Source organism: Netta rufina (genome assembly GCF_964035555.1).
Source record: "Netta rufina genome assembly, chromosome: W".
Lineage (NCBI taxonomy): Eukaryota > Metazoa > Chordata > Aves > Anseriformes > Anatidae > Netta > Netta rufina.
The window spans coordinates 16756794-16780645 of NC_140139.1; the positions used below are offsets into that span (position 1 = coordinate 16756794).

General features: G+C 41.3%; 1 protein-coding gene across 6 annotated transcripts in view; it reads left to right on the forward strand.

Annotated features, from left to right (window-relative positions):
• Positions 1–23852, forward strand: part of LOC311220762 (chromodomain-helicase-DNA-binding protein 1-like) — a 92588-nt gene that overhangs the window by 26468 nt on the left and 42268 nt on the right. For all 6 annotated transcript variants that reach the window (XM_084304322.1, XM_084304319.1, XM_084304323.1 and 3 more), the window contains exons 3-6: positions 2272–2476; positions 6398–6465; positions 19814–19963; positions 20245–20504. In XM_084304322.1, coding sequence (XP_084160448.1) covers positions 2272–2476; positions 6398–6465; positions 19814–19963; positions 20245–20504 — 683 coding nt within the window. The remainder of the gene's footprint in view (positions 1–2271; positions 2477–6397; positions 6466–19813; positions 19964–20244; positions 20505–23852) is intronic.

Sequence of the window (23852 nt, forward strand, 5' to 3'; positions counted from 1 at the left end):
TATCGTATTGACATGAATTTTGCTTATTTATCTAGATACATTAGAAAGTTTTTTTTTTCTTTTTTTTTTTTTTTTTTCCCTTTGGTCTTTACCAGTTCTCTCCTGTATCTAGTTTGTTTTTCAGAATATTGGCAACTTGTTTGGCCCAATATGGTTTATTTCAGTTGCAGTTCCCTACCCCCACCCCTCTACCTTTGTTTTGTTTGTCTTTGGCCCTATATTTACTTGAACCTATGGGTAGTGTTATATTAGTGCATGTGAAATATTTTACCTTTCTGTGGAAAGCTAACCTAATCATCACCATACTTGTGGCTCAGTGTTTGTGCCTTTATTAGATTTGGTAATCCATGTTATTGCCATGAGCATGGCAACTTTGGACGAGCCTTGTCCTCCTGCATGAAGGTATTTGATTCCCTTCCTTTTCTGCAAGGGTATGTAGGTTTTAAGAGTTTTTGGTGGCATTTTCTCACAAGGACTTATTTGGCAGGTATTTACTTGTGTCTCGCTGTTTCTCCTTGCTGAATTTTCTTCATTTGTAGTTAGTGCTGTCTTCTGCAGTCTACGTGACATTTACCCATCTAAGTTACTAAGTTACCCATCATTAAAGGTAAGGTAACAGTTGTGTACAAGAATACTATTATATTAAAAAGTTTATGGTAAATCATGATGGATGCTGCCCTTAATTTCTGGTAAATAGTTTGAACGGTTATATTCTACAGTGAGTACCTTGCTTTATTTTGCAAAACCAAGTTAATCTGTTAGTGTTACAGCATCCTGCCTGAAGCAGGCCCTTGATGACAGGAATGGGAAGTTTGGAGGAAGCAATTTTGTTATTTCCCAGTTTTCTCCTCAGTAAGTATGAGTAAACCCAGCAGTTGTATTTCTCCATATCCCGTACTTCCAAATAAGGAAGCTTCACCATGGTTTGTTTCTTTCTCTTTTTTTCAAAGTCAGCAGATGCAGATTATTTATTGAGGTACTGTCTACAGGAATCAGTTTGTGAATTTATTTTTCCTCAATAAATTCAGTTTAATTTGTGTTAGCAACAACAGGGAGAGTAGTGGTTTTGTTTTGTGACTTTAAATGTCAGTCAAGTGTGTTCTAGTGCAGAAGATGATCAGTTCCCATTGTCTGCCAGCCAGATGAAATGTGCTAACAGTGATAGTCTTAGACTTTGATATCAGCTTTAGGGTTTTTATTGTTTGGGATTTTTTGTTATCTTTATTGTTTGTTTGTTTGTTTCCTTTTTAAATACTTGCATCTGAACTATACATAATTTGAAATTATTTTGCTGTGTGGTGGAGTGATTCCAATGTTTTCTCTCGTATATTTGATATAGGGTAGTATTTAACCTAATGAGGAATTTGATTAAAGTTTCAACTCAGTTCCTTTGTGAAATTATTTTAGAAAACCAAATGTTTCTGGTTTTGAATAGTCATGAAATAAATGTTTAACTTAACGTATTTTAAAAGAAAAATATTTAAAATCTAATATAAAATGAATGTACAGGTGGAATAATCCAGTGACTCAATATGCTAAGTGTCTTGGCACAAATCATTCAGAATTTGTCTGTGTGGGGAATTTTACTGCTGTTTTTTTAACAGAATAAGATGGTCTGTGTGGATTTATATTATGTGTGACAATACATTTCTTGTTTTCCAGTTACTTTTATAAATACATTGATGTTTAAAATGTTTAGTAGTATTTTGTATATAGTTGGTCCAAATCACATGAAATGTGGGTTTCTAGTACTTCCTCAAAGATTTTTTTTTCCCTACTTTTTCATGAAAAAAGTCAAACTAGGGAAACAAAACTGAGATTATATTTTCCTTAAAGGAATGTGTGCTCAAAAAAAAATATGGAAGGGATGACAGAGGTGACGATTGCTGATCTAAAAAGATTTTTAAAACAATCGTGTATGTGTGTGTATGTATATGTGTGCATGTGTGTATATATATGTATACAAATATATGCAAAAACATGTGAGGTTTGATAAAGCTAAGTAAGGGTTTGGGTGGGTGAGAAATACCCTTGCTTGACTCCTCTGAGTTCATTTTCTGTTTCCTGCTTTTTTTTGTTTGCTGAAAAGTATCTAATTAAACTTTGAATTTTCACTCCTGCCTTACTCCAGTACATTCATTTGTATGCTATCCACGTGCGGGGGCTAATTTAACAATTGATTTATAGGTGAAGCTAAAGTCTTTTTAATGTGACTTTTTAAATCCTGTTTTCTTAGCCATTGTATAATATCCTGCTATCTTCTGATTGCAGCCAGTCAGATGATGATTCTGGGTCAACATCGGCTTCTGGATCTGGTTCAAGCTCTGGAAGCAGTAGTGATGGAAGTAGCAGTCAGTCAGGTAGCAGTGATTCTGAGTCTGGTTCAGAGTCCAGCAGTCAGTCAGAATCAGAATCTGACACATCTGGAGAGAAGAAACAGGTTCAAGCTAAACCACCAAAAATTGATGGATCTGAGGTAAAATAAGACATGAACCCTTTCTGGGGAAAAAGCACTGTACAGAGTAGCTTCAAGAGCAGCCTTTATTTAAACGAATAAACAAAGCATTTTTAATTAGAATTTTAACAGAATTGGGTTAGTGAATATGCATGCTTAGCTCTCATAATCACTGAGCTCTTAAATTCTCATGTTTGTTCATATTTAGTTAGCTATTTTTGTCATGCAGAAGCACCTATTAACTTATTGTATATTTTTCAAGACAAAGTGACATTATTTCTAAAATTTTATTTAAGTTGTTTCTCTAGTGCTTAGTTTCTTCATATCAATAAGTCATTGTTCAACAATTTCAGGCTTACATACGTTTTGTTTTCTGTATGGGGAAAAGTTTGCTAAAATTAGAAATAAACTGTTATTTAGAAATCTCTTAAATCCAGTGGTTGAAAATTACCCAAACTCTCCTCTGTTTCTCTGTGACATATGAACTTAATTTGAATGATAGACCATATCTATGAAAACTAATAAAATATTCACTACTGTAAGACTCAAAGACTGTTAAGGATTCTCTTTTATTTTTTTGTTCATGTACTTCAGTATTCCCATATGAAGCTAACATATATCAACTAAGCAGCCTGAAAAGACTTATCTGGATCAGTTTAAAAGTTTACTTTACAAACATTTTATCTTAATTATAGAGGCCTGCACAGCTACTGTTATATTTACTGTTAAAAGTGTGCCAGCAATTTTCATGTAACATTATTTTCTGCAGAAGTCTCGCTACTTTAAAATGCTATCCAATATTATTAATACATGCAGTATTTTTATAGGGAGTATTTTTTTTTTAATTAATAACACTGAGATACTTCTTTAAGGGACTGGGGTATCTCTCCTGTGAGGAAGGGCTGAGAGAGCTGAGACTGTTTAGCCTGGAGAAAAGGCGGCTCAGGGAGAATATTATCAATACCCAAAGGGAGGATGCAAAGAGGACAGAGCCAGGCTGTTTTCAGTGGTGCTCAGTAACAGGACAAGAAGCAATGAGCACAAATGGAAACACAGGAGGATCTGTCTCAACATCACAAAACACTTTTTTTTTTCTTTTTTTACTGTGTGGGTGATGGAGCAGTGGAACAGGTTGCCCAGAGAGGCTGTGGAGTCTCCCTCCTTGGAGATCTTCAAAAGCTGCCTGGACATGGTCCTGGGCAACCTGCTCTAGGTGTCCCTGCTTGAGCAGGGGGCTTGGACCAGATGACCTCCAGAGGGTCCCTTTCAACCTCAACTATTCTGTGACTTTAACAGCGATGCTGCTCATGTTAAGAAAAGTAAATATGTGGTAAACTGTAAAGTTTCAACATGTTTAAGTGACTTTTGTATCTGAATTCCAATTCAGTTTTGGAAGTCCAGTCCAAAATATACTTGCTGTGCAGGGATCAATAATGATCAAGAAACAACAGCAAATGATAGCCTCATCAGGCAGTGGTTCAGAAGAGGTGAATAACATATAAATTCGTCTATTGAAGTCTAAACATCCATGTCTCATTGCCCCATGTGTTAGAATGAAATTACGTAGAGCCAAGTTCTCTTGTGTGTGTGTATAAAAAGTCTGTATTTAGTCTATAAAAGTAATGTTCAAATAAGTGACATGCAAAGATTTTTTTTCCTGTTTCCTTATATGCATGTTTTCGGGTAAATTGTGCCAAAATTAGAGCAGTCTAGATTAGTATTTTTAGCTAGATATACTGTGATGTATGGACAAAACTTTCAAGTCACGTAGTACTAAATTTCATTGTATTTCTGCATTCTAAGTTCAATAAAGACAGCTAAAATACTAAAAGACTTTCTCATCATTGTTTCTATATAAAGATAGTTCCTGCAGTTTTCAAAAAAAAAATTAAAATCCCACAAGTCTGTATAGAGTAGTAAACTAGATTTTTACAACTTCTGTAACAGTCATAAAATAATGATTGTATTTTAAGACCCATACCTTAATTTTAGCAATTTTTAAAACCTAAAGCATAGGCTAAACAGATACTGACTTTGTGTAGTATGAACATATTTCAAGGACATTAGTGACTGTGAGTTAGAATTACATATAAAGCAGATTTTCATATTTCCTTTATTATTTAAAAAAAAAAAAAAGTAAGCATTGAATCATAGATCCACAGAATGGATTGGGTTGGAAGGGACCTTAAAAATTGTCTAGTCCAACACCCATGCCACGAGCAAGGACACCTTCTTCCACTAGATCACGCTGCCCAGAGCTCCATCCAACCTGACCTCGAGGACTTCCAGGGATGGGGGCATCCACAATTTCTCTGGGCAACCTGTTCCAGTGCCTCACCACCCTCACAGTGAAGAATTTCTTCCTTATATCTAATATATCTTTCCATTATCTCTTATATCTCTTTCAGTTTAATACCATTACTACATGTGCCATCACTACATGCCCTTGTAAAGTATTTCTCCATCTTTCTTATAACCTCCCTTTAATTATTGAAAGGCTGCAATAAGGTCTCCCCAGAGCCTTTTCTTCATGCTGAATAACCACAACTCCCTCAGCCTGTCTTCATAGGAGAGGTGTTCTAGCTGTCTGATCATTTTTGTGGCCCTCCTCTGGACTTACTCTAACAGGTCCACCTCTTTCTTGTACTGCAGACCCCAGAACTGGATGCAGTACTCCAGGTGAGGTCTCACAAAAGCAGAGTAGAGGGGGAGAATTGCTTCCCTCAACCTGCTAACCACGCTTCTTTTGATGCGGCCCAGGATAGGATTGGCTTTCTGGGCTGCAAATACACGCTGCTGCCTTACATCCCATTTTTCAACCACCAACACCCCTAAGCCCTTCTCTGCAGGGCTGCTCTCAATCCATTTATAGCCCAAGCTTTGTTGATGTTTGGAATTACCCTGACCCAGGTGCAGCGCCTTGCATTTGGCCTTGTTGACCTTCATGAGGTTCATGTGGGCCTGCTTCTCAAGCCTGTCAAGGTCCCTCGGGATGGCATCCCTTCTTTCTATGATATGAATACCACCACTCAACTTGGTGTTATCTGCAAACTTGCTGAGGTTGCAGTCAGTTCCACTGTAGTTAGTGGGATCGATCATTTAAGATAAGAAGAGATTGGACTGTGCACTTAGTCACATGGTCTGAACTTTTGGGTAGACCTGTGCGATGTCAAGAGTTGGACTTGATGATCCTTAAGGGTCCCTTCCAACTCAGGATATTCTATGATTCTATGATTCTATGATTTGATTCCACTTTGGTCACAAGTCTTATTACTGTTTAATGTTGTGTGTTTTTTTTTGTTGTTGTTTGTTTTGGTCAAGTTTAGCTGCTCATCATTAAAACTAATCAAAGGAGTTAATCATATAGAGTTAAAATGTTAATTTATAGCTGTTGAGCTGTTGCTAAGTACTCTTCCTGAAAATTCTTTTTCATTGTAAAAACGATGTAAACTTATTCCCCATTAGATTGGTTTTAGGATTTTTTAAGATAATTTTAAAGACAATTTTAAGTTTTTTTTGGTTTAGGAGTAGAAAGAGAAGAAACGTACCTAGTATTCGGAAAAATTTCCTAGTCATGTTTAAAGGTGAGAGAACTCTAAAAGGGCAGGAAATTTTATTGAGGCTTTTGATAGAATTTAAAACTTGATTTATTAACTTCCAGCAGTTTAAACATTGACTATATGTACACACTGATTATTTGTTAAGACTTTTTTGTGGTATCTTCTTGAGTTCTAGTATATTCATAGATGGAGAAATACAGAATCAATAGTAATCCCAATCTTACTCAATATCAGTGAGTATACTGGGGGGTGTGTGTGAAGAAGATAAGACATGAATATGATTTCAGTTTGAAAGTAGGAGCTGAATTATCTTTTTAATAGTAAAAACACTTCATTCTTTTTGTGATAATGAATCATATATGTTTTTTTACTTCATCTGCAGGATTTATCAAGCAGTGAAGATTCTGCAGGTGACTCATCCAGTGAAACCAAAAAGAAAAGACATAGAGAGTAAGTTATTTTTCATAAATATCATCATTTTTTGTTATGGCAACATATGCTTGTAATTATCCAGACTTCACTTCTCTGCACTTGAAATAAATAATCTTGTGCTTCTTGATTTTGAGTGATGTTTTAGAATATTTTAAAATAAATACTCTCAAAGGAACATATATATATCATTATTCATTTCTGAGCAAAAGAGACTGCATTACCTAAAGTTTTGTTGAAGAATATTCACCAGCAATTTTTATTTTTAAAACAGTCATATTTGTGGCATATTTTTGAGCTGAAGCCTTTTAAAAGTTCCAAAAATTATTATAGGTTTGACAGTAATTAGCTTTATTGACTACCCAAGACACTTTAATTGAAATTGAGATGGTTTTAAGCTGTAAATCAAACAGTTTATGACAAAGATCATACCTTCTCATTGCCACAATGAGAGGAGAATAAACATAATGACCTTGGAAGGGTGGGTGTATCTGTTAATGAACAGTATATAGAAATTGAATCATTCTCTCTTCTTCTCCAGTTAATGAATCATCTCAATATTCAGGGTTGTCAATATGAATTCTTCAAGAAATGATAGTTAAAAAAATAAAAATAAAAAAAAGCTTGCTATGCAAGATGGTACTTCTATAGTGATGAATTAGTTTTTATAGTCCACTGTTATTTAAGAATGTGATTACACAAATTAATTCTGAAAATTAATTCTGTTCTAACTGAAACCAGGACAACACCTAAAAACATACTTTGTTATAGGAAATATATATTAAGTTTAGAAACTAGTAACCAAATAATCTCATATGTCCAGTGCTTCAATTTTCATTTCAGACTGTTTTGAACAAGTATGTTTGCAGCTGTTTTATGACATGCAGATCAGATTTATCTATTTAACTTAGTACAGGATCAAACCATAGAGTATGGTGTTTTATATATTGTCCATATCATAGAATCATTAAGGTTGGAAAAGACCTCCAAGATCATCTGGTCCCAACCATCCCCTTACCACCAATATCACCCGCTAAACCATGTCTCTAAGCACCACATCCAACCTTTCCTTAAACACCCCCAGGGATGGTGACTCCACCACCTCCCTGGGCAACCCATTCTAATACCTAACTATTCTTCCTGATAGGAAAGGGCAACCCATTCTAATACCTAACTATTCTTCCTGATAGGAAATGTCCACCTCCCCTGGCACAACTTGAGGCCATTCCCTCTAGTCCAATTGCTGGTTATCTGGGAGAAGAGGCTGACCCCCAGCTCCCCACAACTTCCTTTCAGGTAGTTGTAGAGAGCAATAAGGTCTCCCCTGAGCCTCCTCTTCTCCAGACTAAACAACCCCAGTTCCCTCAGCCACTCCTCTTAGGACTTGTGTTCCAGGACCTTTTGTTTTTGTTTTGAGGCCTCAGAAGGGCAGAATAGAGGGGGAAAATCACCTCCCTCAACCTTCTGGCCGCCCCTCTGCTGATGCAGCCCAGGATGTAGTTGGCCTTCAGGGCTGCAAGCGTGCGCTGCTGGCTCATGTCAAGATTTTGTCCACCAGAACCCCCAAGTCCTTCTCTGTAGGGCTGCTCTCAATGAGTTCTTCTCATTGTTTCATGTCAGCAGCCTTTCCCTCATCCACTAGGCTGGTCACCCACTCATAGAAGGAGATGAGGTTGGTCAAGCAGGACTTGCTTTTCACGATCCCATGCTGACTGGGCCTGATTCCCCCATTGTCCCGCAGATGCTGTGTGATTGCACTCAAGATGACCTGCTCCATCACCTTTCCTGGCACCGAGGTCAGGCTGACAGGCCTGTAGTTCCCTGGGTCCTCCTTATGGACCTTTCTTATAGATGGGTGTCACAATAGTAAGTCTCCAGTCATCTGGGACCTCTCCAGATGACCATGACTCCTGATAGATGATGGAGCGCGGCCCAGCAATCACATCCACCAGCTCCCTCAGCACCCTTAGGTGGATCCCATCTGGCCCCATGGACTTGTGACAGTCCAGGTGGAGCAGCAGGACTCTAACTGTTTCCACCTGGGTTGTGGGAGGTTTCTTCTGCTCCCTGTCCCAGACTTCCAGGTCAGGAGGCTGAGTACCCTGGGGATAAGTGTTCAGACTAGTAAAGACAGATGTAAAGAACCTCAGCCTTTTCCTTATCATTTGTAGTCATGTTTTCCCCTGCATCCAGTAAAATATGGAGATTCTCCAAAAAATACAGATTGTGGAGTTGCATGAGGTTGGGGGGGGGTTGTTTGTTTTGGTTCTTGTTTTTTTTTGTTTTGCTTTGGAGGGATGTTGTTTGCATGTTTCTTAATTTACTGCTTACGGAAAAAATATTTCATGGAGATGGATGTTTTCATAGCATTTCCAAGATACACATATGTATCGACCACAATAAAACTGTAATTTCTAGGACCAGTGCATATTCAAGTGAAAGAAGGGTTGAAGTACTGAATCTTAGGTTTTGTAATCGTAAATTTAATGAAGAAGCCTTTGAGTAATATTCTACTTCTTGAAGGACATGAGCATATGTGGTGGTTTTACCCCGCTGGGCAGCTGAACTCCCCCACAACCGTTCTCTCCCTCTTCTCAAAGGGAAAGTATGATGGAAATGGCTCAAGGGTTGAGATAAGGACAGGGAGGTTGCTTGCCAATTATTGTTACGGGCAAAACAGACTCATCATAGGGAGATTAATATAATTTATTGTCTATCACTAGCAGACTAGAACACTGAGAAACTAAAAGCAAAATGAAAACACCTTTCCACCTCCCCATCCACCTTGTTCTATGTCCTCCCCCTGAGCCGCACAGGGGAACAGGGAATGGGGGTTGCAGTCAGTCCATAATGCTTCATCTCTGCCTCACTTTCACAGTCGCTCTCTTCCTGTGTCTCCAACATGGGGTCCCTTCCATGGGATGCAGTACTTCCCGAACTAATCCTATTTGGGCTTCCCACAGGCAGCAGCTCTTCAAGAACTGCTACAGTATGGGTCCATACCATGGGGTCCATCTCTCAGGAGCAAACTGCTCCAACCTGGGTCCCCCATGGGCGGTAGCTCTGGCCTGGACTCTGCTCCTGCATAGGCTTTCCATGGGCTGCAGCCTCCTTCAGGCCAGATACACCTGCTCCAATGTGGGCTCCTCCACAGGCTGCAGAGTGGAAATCTGTTCCACCATGGTACACCATGGGCTGCAGAGGGACAGCCTGCTCCACCATGGTCGTCACCACAGGCTGCAGGGGAACCTCTGCTCTGGCGCCTGGAGCACCTCCTCCCCCTTCTTCTTCACTGACCTTGGTGTCTGCAGGGTTGTTTCTTACACCTCTCTCCCAGCTGCTGTTGCACAGCAGGGGTTTTGTTTGTTTGTTTTCCCTTTTAAAATTATGCTCTCACAGAAGCACAACCAATGTTGCTCATTGGCTCAGCTCTGGCCAGCAGCAGGTCCCTTTTTCAGGTGGCTGAAATTGTCTCTTACCTAACATGGGGCAGCTTCTGGATTCTTCTCACAGAGGCCACCCCTGCAGCCCCCCTGCTACCAAACCCTTGCCACGTAAACCCCATACAGCATCTTGGTCAAAGACCCCTTAACGTGATAATAGATGGTAGCATAAAGATTTAGCAACCTTTCAAGAATGCATGCCAGGCTCTCCCTTCCCCAAGCTATTAATATTACATTTGCCTTTGTAAACTTGGAGTCATAGAACAGCCCGAGTTGGAAGGGACCCGCAAGGATCATCGAGTCCAACTCCTGGCTCCACACAAGACTACCCAGAAATCAAACCACACGTCTGACAGTGTTGTCCAAATGCTTCTTGACCTCTAGCAGGCTTGGTGCCATGACTACTTCTTTGGGGCACCCATTCCAGTGCCCAGCCACCCTCTCAGTGAAGAACCATTTCCTAATATCCAACCTGAATGTCCCTGATGCAGCTTTATGCTCCCAGTGTTCACCAGAGAGAACAGATTAGTGCCTCCCTCTGCTCTGCCTTGTGAGGAGGCTGTAGACTGTGATGAGGTCACCCCTCAGTCTCCTCTTCCCTAGGCTGAACAAACCAAGTGACCTCAGCTGCTCCTCATACGTCCTGTCCTCTAGAGCCTTCACCATCTTTGTAGCCCCTCTTTGGACACTCTCTAATAGTTTCATATCTTTCTTTTATTGTGGTGCCCAAAACTGCACATGGTACTCAAGGTAAGGCCATATCAGTACAGAGTAGAACGGGACAAACACTTCCTCCAAATGGCTAGCTCTGCCATGCTTGATGCACCCCAGGATATGATTGGCCCTTTTGGTTGCCAGGGCACACTGCTGACTCATATTCAACTTGCTATCAACCAGAACCTCTGGATCTCTTTCTGTGGGGCTGCTCTCCTGCCTCTCATCCTGCAATTTGTGCATATATCAAGGGTTGCCCTGTCCCAGGTGCAAGTTGAATTGTCCCAGGTTGCTCTTGTTGAATTTCATACGAAATTTCTCAGCCCTCTAATTTGTCAAGATCTCTATACAAGGCCTCTCTACCCTCAAGGGAGTCAACAGCCTCTCCTGATTTAGTATTGATTCAATGATCGAAGCCGTAATTCCTTTAAGTGATATATTCTTTATTGCAGCGCTGGATGCACGGGGGATCTCTCCGCCTATCGTGCATACCTAAAGCGGAAAGCAGTCTTGAATTTATACAATCAACCTATCAATATTCTACAAGCACCTATACATATGCATTACCTATCCCCGCCTTCCCTCGCTTCTTATGCTAATTAGCCTTTTGGCACCTTGCGCCTGCGTAGAGCCTTCCAAGAATTGTGGGCAGGGGTCTTTGGGACGTGGGCAGGGGTCTTTGGGAGGAAGACCCCGAGTCCTCCTCACAGTGTACTTTTCACCTTTGGTCAGGAATCTGCTGAATTGGCAGGTTTCTTAATTGCGAGAGCTGGTTGTTGCCAATTCTTCCGTTTGTTGTATCTTTATAATGAATTCCAATGTCCAGTTTTGAGATTTATAGTCCTTACGTTTGTTTCTCTGTCCGTCTGCCGCTTCCTTATCATGAGTTTCAGTGTCTTGTTTCGAGATATACAGTCCATGTCTGGGGATTGTCCTTGCCTCCCCAATGCCTCCCCAATACCTCCTTAATCAATCCCCCCTTTTCTTTTCCCATGCAAATTCTTTTGCATCAGATACTTTCATTATTTACAGTAACACAACAAAGCAGGCATCTAAACAACATGCACACAAATATTCCTAATACTACTAATGCGATTAGAGCAATGAACACTTGTTTCAACCATTGAAAATTGGGCAACCAGGAGGTTAACTTATTCCATATTTCACTAAAACTCCACGAAAGATCATCTTTACTGATATCATGTAGGACCCTTGTCTGCTTCCATATTTCTTCCAGGTCGGTAGAGATCCTTCCACTCTGATCTACATACACACAACAACTTGTGTTTATTACTGTACAGACTCCCCCTTGAGCGGCCAGTGACAAGTCTAGGGCCATCCGATTTTGTAATACTACCTGTGATAAACTAGATATCTCTTCTTGTTGAGCCTTTATAGCATCCAGAGTTTTGTTTTCTAACTTCTCTATAATTGCAGAAATATTAACTATTGCCTTTTCCAATTCACTCACTCCTAACCATGGGATAAACCATCAAACAAAACTATGAAAAGCGGTGTGTCTCTCTACCAATGTATTGTTAATTTTTCATCTGATTCTCCGGATATGATTTCTCAAGTAACCTCGAGGCACTACATCATGTACTGTCATATTGGGGACTACCGCTCCAAGAGTGCAAGTTCCCTTCCAATTCTCAGGCAAGACCTTACGGGCTGTATCATTGCATAGCCAATACCACCCTTTTCCTTCTGGAACCGTCCAGCTGGTTGAATTTGCCCAGCCGCTAGTCGTACTAATATCAATTGTTCAATTACAAGATGTCTGATTTCCCACATAAGTAGTATCCGTATTTATACAATGCTGTTTTCCTATACCCTTAGGCGGGTTACACCTTTGTACACATACATAATAGGATTCTAACGGCATGAAGCTACTCACTTCTAGTTCCAAAACTTCTTAATATTTTCGACCCCAAGATGTGTTTTCCCACAAATTAGTCCAAGATAAATTTGCAGGCAAGGGAATCCCGATTAACGATACACCCTTATTCCCATGCTGTGGCAGATGGGTGCATACCCAACAGTTCGTCTTATTAGTTACTTGAGAAATTGTTTGTATTAAGGTCAGGTGTAAGTTCTCATCCCAAGTTGCCCACCCCGAATCCGAGAACCGCACCCCTGCAATCATTAGGATCTGGAAAACCGTAATTTTGTTGGTCCAATTGGAGTGGTGGTCTATATCCTCGCCGGGACCTTCTTCACCCTTGAATTGTGGATCCAAGCTGCTTGCTTCTTAATCTTAATGGCGGTATGTGTTGTCAGTAATATTTGGTATGGTTCCGTCCACTTTCCTTCCATTTTTCCTGTAGGGGTTGTCCTGAAAAAGTCTTTATATATATATAATCCCCGAGCTTAAAGGGGTGGATTGGTTGATCCAACCCTCTAGCCCTGGTCCCTAAAACAAATTTATGTACTTTATTTAATTGTTTCTGAAGTTCAGTTATATAAGCATATAAATATTCTGATCCTAACTGCATTAGGTCCTCTCCACTAAATAGAAATTGCTACGGCCTTCCATATAAGATTTTGAAGGGACTCAAATTCCCTTTTATTCTAGGTTTGACTCTAATTCCAAGTAATGCTAAAGGGAGGGATTGAGTCCATGACAAATTAGCTTCTTATCCAATTTTAGCTATTTATTGTTCAATTAAATGGTTCATTTTTCTACCTGTCCACTTGCCTGTGGTCTATAAGGAGTATGCAGTTGCCAATCTATCTTTAGAATCTTACTTATCTGTTCTACCACTTGTGCACAAAATGTGAAAACTCTATCAGAAGACATTGCTACTAGAATCCCAAAGCATCTGAAAACGTGTCAGTCAGAACCAGTAAATAATGATACCCCCCTTTTCTAGGGAGTTCTGAAAAATCAATTTGCCACTGTTGCCCCGAATAATTTCCTTTACCGATTATTCCAAATTTTATTCTATTCTTGGTATTGGGGTTATTGTGTAAGCAACTGCTACATTGTTGAGTTACTTGTTTTATCATATCGTCCCACTAATGTCTGACTCAGGCTCTTATGCAGTGTGCCAGCTCCCCAATGCGTTTTATTGTGTTCTGTAAGAACTATGGGCCATGTCAAACTAGAGGGTATTACTATGTGGTTATCTTTTAAATATACTCATCCATCTGGTTTCATTTTACCTTTCAAATCTTCAATTAATTTTAAGTCTTCTTTTGTATAATTTGGATATAGTTTGGATTTTACCGTCTGGTATCAAAGACAATGCCTTCACCTCAGTTATTTCAGCTGCCTGCTTAGCCTCTGCCAATCGATTTCCAATTTCAAAATCGGTGTTCCCCTTTTGGTGTCCCTGACAATGCATGATAGCTACCTTTTCTGGTTGTTTTACAGCCTCTAACAATTTTAAAATTTCTTCAGCATACTTTGTGTTTTCACTGAGCGGTCAGCAATCCATGTTCTTTCCAAATTGCTCCATGAGCATGTACCACGCCGAATGTATATTTAGAATCTGTCCAAATATTTACCCTTTTTCCTGCTGCCAGTTCCAATGCTCTCGTGAGAGCAACTATCTCCGCCTTTTGAGCTGATGTTCCAGGGGGTAAAGGCTTAGACTCGATTACCTGCTGAGTAGTTGTTATAGCATATCCAGCTTTACGTTGTCTTTGCATAACAAAACTGCTCCCATCCGTGAACCAAGTTTCTTCCGCATCTTCCATGGGCTCCTCCTTAAGGTCTGGTCGGCTGGAATACACAGTCTCTATAGTTTCTAAACAATCGTGAATCACAGGTTGTGCCGGAGCATCACTAAGAAAAGAGGCTAGATTCACAATATTAGTTATCACAATTTCCACGTTGTCCTGTTCTACCAATATTGCTTGATATTTCAAAATCATCAATTCTTGTTTAAGTTGTTTAAAGACTTTTTGTGCTTCTCCAGTCCAGACTAACTTTGACTGGTTAATCTTTATCAATTCACATAGAGGCTTTACCAATAGTCCATAATTATAAATCCAAAGGCGACACCAACCTGTCATTCCTAAAAAGGTTTGTAGCTCCTTTACCATTTGAGGTTCTGGAGTCTGGCAAATGACTTCCTTATGTTCAGTTCCTAGTTCTCGTTGTCCTTCCGAAATTTCAAATCCCAGATAGGTCACACTTTGTTGAGCCAGCTGGACTTTCTGTCAAGAGACTTGATATCCATTTAAACCCAGAAAATTAAGACGACTTATAGTCCATTGAATACAACTCCCTTTAGTCTCAGTAGCTATTAAGAGATCATGTACATATTGTAACAAAGCACCTTCAGTGTCCGGAGGCATCCATGTTTCGAGTTTCCTTGCTAATTGGTTTCCAAAAATAGTGGGGCTATTCTTGAATCCTTGAGGTAGTAATGTCTACGTAAGCTGCGTCTTTCTGCCTGAATCGGGATTTTCCCATTCAAAGGCGAATAGGTTTTGGCTTTCTGTGGCTAAGCCTAGGCAGAAGAAGGCGTCTTTTAAATCCAGTACGGTAAACCAGACTTGACTATTCTTTAATTTAGTCAGCAAAGTATAAGGGTTTGCCACTACTGGATGTATATCCTCAGTGATTTTATTTATGGCCCTCAAATCCTGAACTAGCCTATAGCTTTTTAAACTGCCTTTTTAATTGGCAATATGGGTGCATTGTATTCTGATTCGCATTCAATCAATAATCCATACTGTAAAAATTTATTAATTATCTCTTTAATTCCTTTCCTATCTTCTATCCTCAAAGGATATTACTTAACCTTAACGGGTTTCTGTCCTGGCTTTAATTTAATAATTATTAAGGTCACATTTTTAGCTCTTTCAGGGGTTTCAGTAGCCTAAACTCCTGGACATACTTGATCTGTGATCTCTAAAGGTATTTCACTTTTAGGGTCAGTTTGTATTAGTGCCAAGCTTAACACATTTGTTAGTTGTTCTTCTCCTATACTTAATTCCATTTTCCCTTTTTCAAAGACAATTCCTGCTCCTACTTGCTCTAATAAATCTCTACCTAAGAGTGCCCATGAGGAGCTAGGCATATATAAAAATCTGTGTATGCCCCATTGTTTCCCTAACTTGTACTTCAAAGGTTCACAAAAATAAGCCTTTTCGGTTACACCTTGTCCTGGTTTCAGTTAGAACAGAGTTAATTTTCTTCCTAGTAGCTGGTAGAATGCTATGTTTTGGCTTAGGATGAGAAGAGTGCTGATAACACCCCGATGTTTTAATAGTTGCAGAGCAGTGCTTATACCAAGCCAAGGACATCTCAGCCTTCTGCCCTGTCCTGCCAACAGGCAGGCTGGGGGTGCAGCAAGAGCTGGGAGGGGACAGACCCAGGACAGGTGACCCAAACTAGCCAAAGGGGTATTCCATACCATCTGACGTCAGGCTAAACAATATATAGGGGTGGCTAGCCGGGGGGAGGGGGCCGGACTGCTCGGGGTTAGGCTGGGCATCGGTCAGCGGGTGGTGAGCAATTGCATTGTGCATCACTTGTTTGTACACATTATTAGTAGTGGTACTATTATCATCATTGTATTATTATTATTGTTATTATTATTATTATTTTGTCTTATTAAACTGTCTTTATCTCAACTCACGGGCTTCACTTTCCATTTCTCTCCCCCGTCCCAGAGAGGGAGGGGGAGGGTGAGCGAACAGCTGCGTGGTGTTTAGCTGCCGGCCGGGTTAAACCACAACACACCTTTTACCCTAACAAAATAATTCTGTGAAGGCATTAATGCTTGATTTAGAACTGAATACGTTGCCCCATATCAATAAGAAATTTCACTTCCATTCCTCTTCTAGCTTCATTATAACCAGCGGAGGATCCACTAGGGTAGATTCCCCAGGTCCCCATTATTCCTGTTGAAATCAGGGGTCTATTACCCTAGGAAAAGGCTAGTCAATTTGTCCTCCGAAGCCAGGTCCAAACCGTTTTGTTTTATTTATTTATTTATTTATTTTCATTACATTTCAGAGTTGGTCTAAAAATTCCATAGGGGTTTCTTTTAGACCTTGTTGGAAGCATATTCTCAATTCCCAATTCATCCAGGTTTTAGTATTTACTTAACCGTTCATAATTTTCAGGATGATTAGGGTCTTAGCGGGGGTCGGTCAGGGGAATGCAATTGTCCACAGTTCCCTGAACGGTCCCATCGGCAATCTGAGCTCGCACATGAACTCAGGTTGTTTTAAGAGTTAACTGCTTTTCTGTTTCTGTGACAACTCTCTCGGACCCATCATGGTCCCTTTGCCCTAAAGGGCTAACACCCGTGATTTTAAGATCTCTGCCTCGGGCAGAGGCAGAACTATTAACATTCCTACATCCTCTTTCCCTGCTCATTCAACTTCAAACACCTTTAACACTTTCAACAACCCTTTTAACACTTCCTTTATCTTTCTCCAGCCTGTACTTCTCTAATGCCATCATCAAAGGCTCAGTCAGGGGCCAACTTAATTCCGTACCTTTTCCCACCAAGATGCTGAAACATCAGTATACAACATTTCATCCTGTTCTGCTTCTCAAAAAACAACATTAACTGTAGCAAAATATTATAGTTTAAAGTTCCATTTAGGGGCCACTTTTCTCCACATTCCAGCTTATAAAGTGGCCACCACTGATTACGATATTTTATCAATGTTTTCCTGTTCACACTTCCACCGGCAGATCCTCCAATATCCTTCCCAGTGACTTAAAACACATCCTAACACACTTTTCTTTAAAATTTCACTGCTTGTTTGCCCCCCCATTTTCCAGTTTACACTTTCAGAATACACATGTTACTTACAAAAGCGTATCACAAAACGTATCACTCACAAAAATACGGGCACGCAATATCTTTCAGTAGCGATGTCACAAAACTACTATTACCAGCAATATTGCCAAAATCACAATAACAATAGTCAGAGTCAAATTCCACATGCGATAAGTCAGAAAACCGAACTGTGTAACACCGTAACGATATCTTTCTTATAACAATGCCACGAACCTACTATTACCACCAGGAAAATAGCCAAAATCGCAGTAACAATAACCAGAGTTAAATACCATACTCCATGAGTCAGAAAACCGAAATAGACAACACAATTCCAGATGGACCTTAAAGCGAGCTCTTTCCTTAAGGTCCCCAAATATACTTATGGTGCTTACCACAAAGTATATACCAAACACTGCCTCGCAGAAGATCACCTTCTGACTTACAGACAGTTCCAGATACAGATGGACCCCAAGGTCCCCAGATATACTTGTGGTACTAACCACAAAGTATATACCAAATACTGTCCCGCAGAAGTCACCTTCCGACTTACTGGACAGTCCCAGATGACCTGTCTACCAGAAAACCAAACCAGAATAAAGAATATACTCACTTACAATGATGGGGTCCTTGTCTGCCTCCGCAGTGATCCGGTGAGTCGAGGAGTCCCTCCGGGAAATCCCGGGGGTACCCTAGGGAGTCCTGTCCCCAGCGGGTCCTGCGGTCCGGCAGAGAGGTCGTCCCATCTGGGGTGCCAGATTGATTCAAAGATCGAAGCCGTAATTCCTTTAAGTGGTATATTCTTTATTGCAGCGCTGGATGCACGGGGGATCTCTCCACCTATCGTGCATACCTAAAGCGGAAAGCAGTCTTGAATTTATACAATCAATCTATCAATATTCTACAAGCACCTATACATATGCATTACCTATCCCCGCCTTCCCTCGCTTCTTATGCTAATTAGCCTTTTGGCACCTTGCGCCTGCGTAGAGCCTTCCAAGAATTGTGGGCAGGGGTCTTTGGGACGTGGGCAGGGGTCTTTGGGAGGAAGACCCCGAGTCCTTCTCACAATGTACTTTTCACCTTTGGTCAGGAATCTGCTGAATTGGCAGGTTTCTTAATTGCGAGAGCTGGTTGTTGCCAATTCTTCCATTTGTTGTATCTTTATAATGAATTCCAATGTCCAGTTTTGAGATTTATAGTCCTTACGTTTGTTTCTCTGTCCGTCTGCCGCTTCCTTATCATGAGTTTCAGTGTCTTGTTTCGAGATATACAGTCCATGTCTGGGGATTGTCCTTGCCTCCCCAATGCCTCCCCAATACCTCCTTAATCAGTATCATCCGCAAATTTATTTAGTATACATTTGAGTCCTGCGTCCAGGTCATTTATGAAAACATTGAAGAGAACTGTCCCTAAAATGGAGTCCTGTGGAACCCCACTAGTGACTGGCCACCAGCCTGATATAATCCCATTTACTATAAACCTTTGAGCCTGACCCGTCAGCCAATTGTTCACCCATCGTAATATGTATTTATCTAGCTGTATGTTGGACATTTTGTCCAGAAGGATACTGTGAGAAACAGTATTGAAAGTTTTTCTGAAATCCAAAAAGATTACATCTAATGGCTTCCTTTGGTCAACTAGATGGGTAACCTGTCATAAAAGGAAATTAAGTTAGTTAAGCAGGACTTTTCCCTCATAAACCCGTGTTGGCTATGACGAATGACTGCATTGTCTTTTAGGCATTTCAGGAAACTGAGGTAAGATACTGTTGATCAGCGGGTGCTTCTTTCTTGTTGCAAATGGATCATCTCAGCTAAGCAGCGGCACAGAGATACTGCCACTGGAAGTCACAAGTGGCTTACTCATATCTTGTATGGGTGTGAAGTATTGATCTGGGAGCTCAGTGAAGGCTTTTGGGAGCCAGTGCCTTTCAGATTGCCTTGGTTCAAGTCTTTCTGTGTTTCTCACATCTGATTCTGCATTATTTTTGGTTCCTGTGTCAAAGTTGCTGATTTCTCACATGAGGCACAGTGAACATAGTTATCAGAGAATTTTGGACTCTACAAAATATAATTTTAAGGGAGTTTATGATTTGAGCATAGGTAAGTTCCAGTAAACATATATCTTTTCAGCTAAAGTCTTGTTAAGTACTTTTTTTTTATGTCAAGTTAATTCATTTCTTAAAGCTGTAATTTATACAGAAATCCAGATTTTATTTTATTTTTTTAATTTACATCTTGATAATAGAAAACAATTCCCTTTGAAACCATTATGCATTTTTACCCATCTGTTGTCCATTCATGATAATTTTCTGTTCTTTCTGCTGAAATAATGATTATAACATTTTTATTTCTATGGAGAATGTTGAAATTAAAGCAGCAAACCCGTGGTGAATACCTGATTATAAAAGAAAACAAAACTAATGCGAGTTACTGTTTTGTCTTTCAATATGTACAGTGAAGACTGGCAAATGTCTGGGTCAGGGTCAGTATCGGGAACTGGTTCTGATTCTGAATCAGAGGAAGATAGAGAGAAAAGCAGTTGTGAAGAGAGTGAATCTGACTATGAGCCAAAAAACAAGGTCAAAAGCCAGAAACCTCCAAGGAGGTAAGAAGTCTCACATTTTGGATACTCTAGTACTATTTCAAATTAGAAATTGAGTATTGTACTACTGTATAGGCAAATGAAAACATTAATACATATTACAGAAACTGAAGACTAAGCTACAAAAGATGTTATCATACCAGTGTTTTGTGTTGAATGCCTCTGTACTGTATCTGAAAGTGGTGTAACTGAGCAGTCATGAAATATATGTATTAAGAAACAAATACAGAAGGCTTGTGGTTGTACATGTTGAAACCCCACTGTTCTATTTTACTGTTTTCAAGAATTAAGCCAAAAAATGGTAAAAAGAATGCAGGACAGAAAAAGAGGCAGCTTGATTCATCAGATGATGATGATGACGATTATGACAAGAGAGGATCTCGTCGCCAGGCAACAGTCAATGTTAGTTACAAAGAAGCTGAAGAAGCTAAGACAGATTCTGATGACTTGCTGGAAGTTTGTGGAGAAGATGTCCTGCAGCCTGAAGAAGATGAATTTGAAACTATAGAGAAGTTTATGGATAGTCGAATTGGCCGAAAAGGAGGTATTTTTTTTAAATCAGTGTTCTTAAGATCACAGAATGTTAGGGATTGGAAGGGACCTTGAAAGATCATCTAGTCCAATCCCCCTGCCAGAGCAGGAACACCTAAATCATGTCACACAGGAACACGTCTAGGCAGGTTTTGAGTGTCTTCAGAGAAGGAGACTCCACAACCCCCCTGGGCAGCCTGTTCCAGTGTTCTGTCACCCTCACTGTAAAAAAGTTTTGTCTCATATTTAAGCGGAACCTCTTATGTTCCAGCTTGCACCCATTGCCCCTTGTCCTGTCATTAGATGTCACTGAGAAGAGCCTGGCTCCGTCCTCCTGACACTCACCCTTTACATATTTATAAACATTAATAAGGTCACCCCTCAGTCTCCTCCAAGCTAGAGAGACGCAGCTACCTCAGCCTTTCCTCATAAGGGAGATGCTCCACTCCATTAATCATCCTTGTGGCTCTGAGATGGACTCTCTCAAGCAGTTCCCTGTCCTTCTTGAACTGAGGGGCCCAGAACTGGATGCAATATTCCAGATGCGGTCTCACCAGGGCAGAGTAGAAGGGGGGGGAGAACCTCTCTCGAACTACTAACCACACCCCTTCTGATACACCCCAGGATGCCATTGGCCTTCTTGGCCACAAGGGCACAGTGCTGGCTCATGGTCATCCCGCTGTCCACCAGGACCCCCAGGTCCCTTTCCCCTTCACTGCTGTCCAGCAGGGCAGTCCCCAACTTATACTGGTGTCTGGAGTTGTTCTTGCCCAGATGCAGGACTCTACACCTGCCCTTGTTATATTTCATTAAATTTTTCCCCGCCCAATTCTCCAGCCTGTCGAGGTCCCACTGGGTGGCAGCACAGCCTTCCAGCATGTTATCCACTCCTCCCAGTTTAGTGTCGTCAGTGAACTCGCTGATGGTGCACTCCATTCCCTCATCCAAGTCATTGATGAATGTATTGAACACCGGTCCCAGTACTGACCCTTGAGGGACTCCACTAGATACAGGCCTCCAACTCGACTCCATCCCATTGACCACAACCCTCTGGCTTCTTCTCTTCAGCCAGTTTACAGTCCACCTCACTACCCGATCGTCCAGACCACACTTCCTCAGTTTAGCTGCAAGGATGCTGTGGGAGACGGTGTCAAAGGCTTTACTGAAATCAAGATAGACCATGTGCACTGCCTTTCCATCATCTATCCACCTGGTTATATCCTCATAAAAGGCTATCAGGTTGGTCAAGCACAACTTCCCTTTGGTGAAGCTATGTTGACTGCCCCTAATGATCCTTTTATCCTTGATATGAATAGAGACAATGCCAAGGATAAGTTGTTCCATCACCTTACTAGGGATGGAGGTGAGGCTGACCGGTCTATAGTTACTCAGGTCCTTCTTCTTGCCCTTTTTGAAGACCAGAGTGACATTTGCTTTCCTCCAATCCTCAGGCACCTCTCCCGTTCCCCACGACTTACCAAAGATGATGGAGAGTGGCCTAGCAATGACTTCCGCCAGCTCCCTCAGCACCTGCGGGCACATCCCATTAGGACCCATGGACTTATGGATGTCCAGATTTCTTAATCAGTACTTAACCCAGCCCTCATCAACCAAGGCAAACTCCTTTATTCTGACTTCCTCTGGGGACTCAGGGGTACGGGGCTCCTCAGGACAGCCTCTGGCATTAAAGACAGAGGCAAAGAAGGCATTCAGTAACTCTGCTTTCTCTTTATCTTTTGTCACCAGGGCACCCACCTAATTCATCAGTGGGCCTACATTGCCTCTACTGTTAGTTTTATCTACAGTGTATTTGAAGAAGCCTTTTCTGTTGTCCCTGACCCCTCTTGCAAGGTTTAATTCTAAAGAGGCCTTAGCTTTCCTAGTTGCTTCCCTATATCCTCTGACAACAGCCTTATATTCCTCCCAAGTGGCCAGCCCCTCCTTCCATGATCTGTAGACTCTCCTCTTCCACTTGAGTTTGCCCAGCAATTCCCTGTTTAACCATGCAGGTCTCCTGGCTCTTTTTCCTGACTTCCTACCTGTTGGGATGCTCTGTTCTTGAGCTCAGAAGAAGCAGTCATTGAAAGCTAACCAGCTATCTTGGGCTCCTTTTCCTTCAAGTACCTTGTCCCATGGGATTTCCCCTAGCAAATGCTTGAAAAGGCCAAAGTTGACCCTACTGAAGTTGTGATTCTGCTCGGTATTCTGTTCCTGCCACACGAGATCCTAAACTCCACCATCTCATGGTCACTGCAACCAAGGCTGCCTTCACCGTTTCAACCAGCCCCTCTTTGTTAGTGAGGACAAGATCCAGCAGCGCTCCTCTCCTAGTTGGCACATCCACCATTTGCATCAGGAAGTTATCATCAATACACTGAAGGAACCTCCTGGATTGCGGATGGCTGGCTGAGTAGGCCTTCCAGCAAATGTCAGGGTAGTTGAAATCCCCCACAATAACCAGGGCCTGTTATCGCAAGGCTGCTATCAGCTGCCTGTAGAAGGCCTCATCAACTTCCTCATCTTGATCTGGTGGCCTGTAATAGACACCCACAACAGTATCCCCCATGCCAGCCTGCCCCTTAATTCTCACCCACAGACTCTCAACTTGCTCCTCATCTGCCCCAAACAGTACTCAATACAATGTAGTTGCTCTCTCACGTAAAGAGCAACTCCGCCACCTTGCCTTGCTGGCCTGTCTTTTCTGAGAAGGACATACCCATCCGTGACCACATTCCAGTCACTTGAGCTGTCCCACCATGTCTCTGTAATTGCCATGAGATCATAGTCTCCTGACTGAACATGGATTTCTAATTCCTCCTACTTATTCCCCATGCCACGTGCATTGGTGTAGAGGCACTTCGGGGAGCGAGCTGAGCACGCCGATTTCACCCTAGGGGAGTGGGAGGCCTCCCGGTCTTCCTCACTGCTAGAGTGCTGCCCCACCATTGCAAGCCCAGGTACAACCCCATCCCCTTATGGATTTAGTTTAAAGCTTTCCAAATGAGCCCTGCTAATTCCTGTCCCAGAACCCTTTTGCCCCCTGTGAGATAAACCTTTCCCACGTATTACTGTCAGGCCTGGTGTCTTATAAAACCAGCCATTATCAAAGAACCCAAAGCCCTGCCTATAGCACCAGTCATACAGCAAATCATTTATGGACCAGATCCTTCTATTCCGTCTCATGTCATCACCCCAGATCAGAAGGAGGAAATGACTTGTTCCCCAGACTCTTTCACCAACTGTCCCAAGGCCTTGAAATCTTTCTTCATTCCCGTCAGACTACGGGATGCATCTTCCTCTCCACCTATCTGGAAGATCAGCAGTGGGTAGTAGTCTGTGGAGCGCAGCAGGTTGGGGAGTA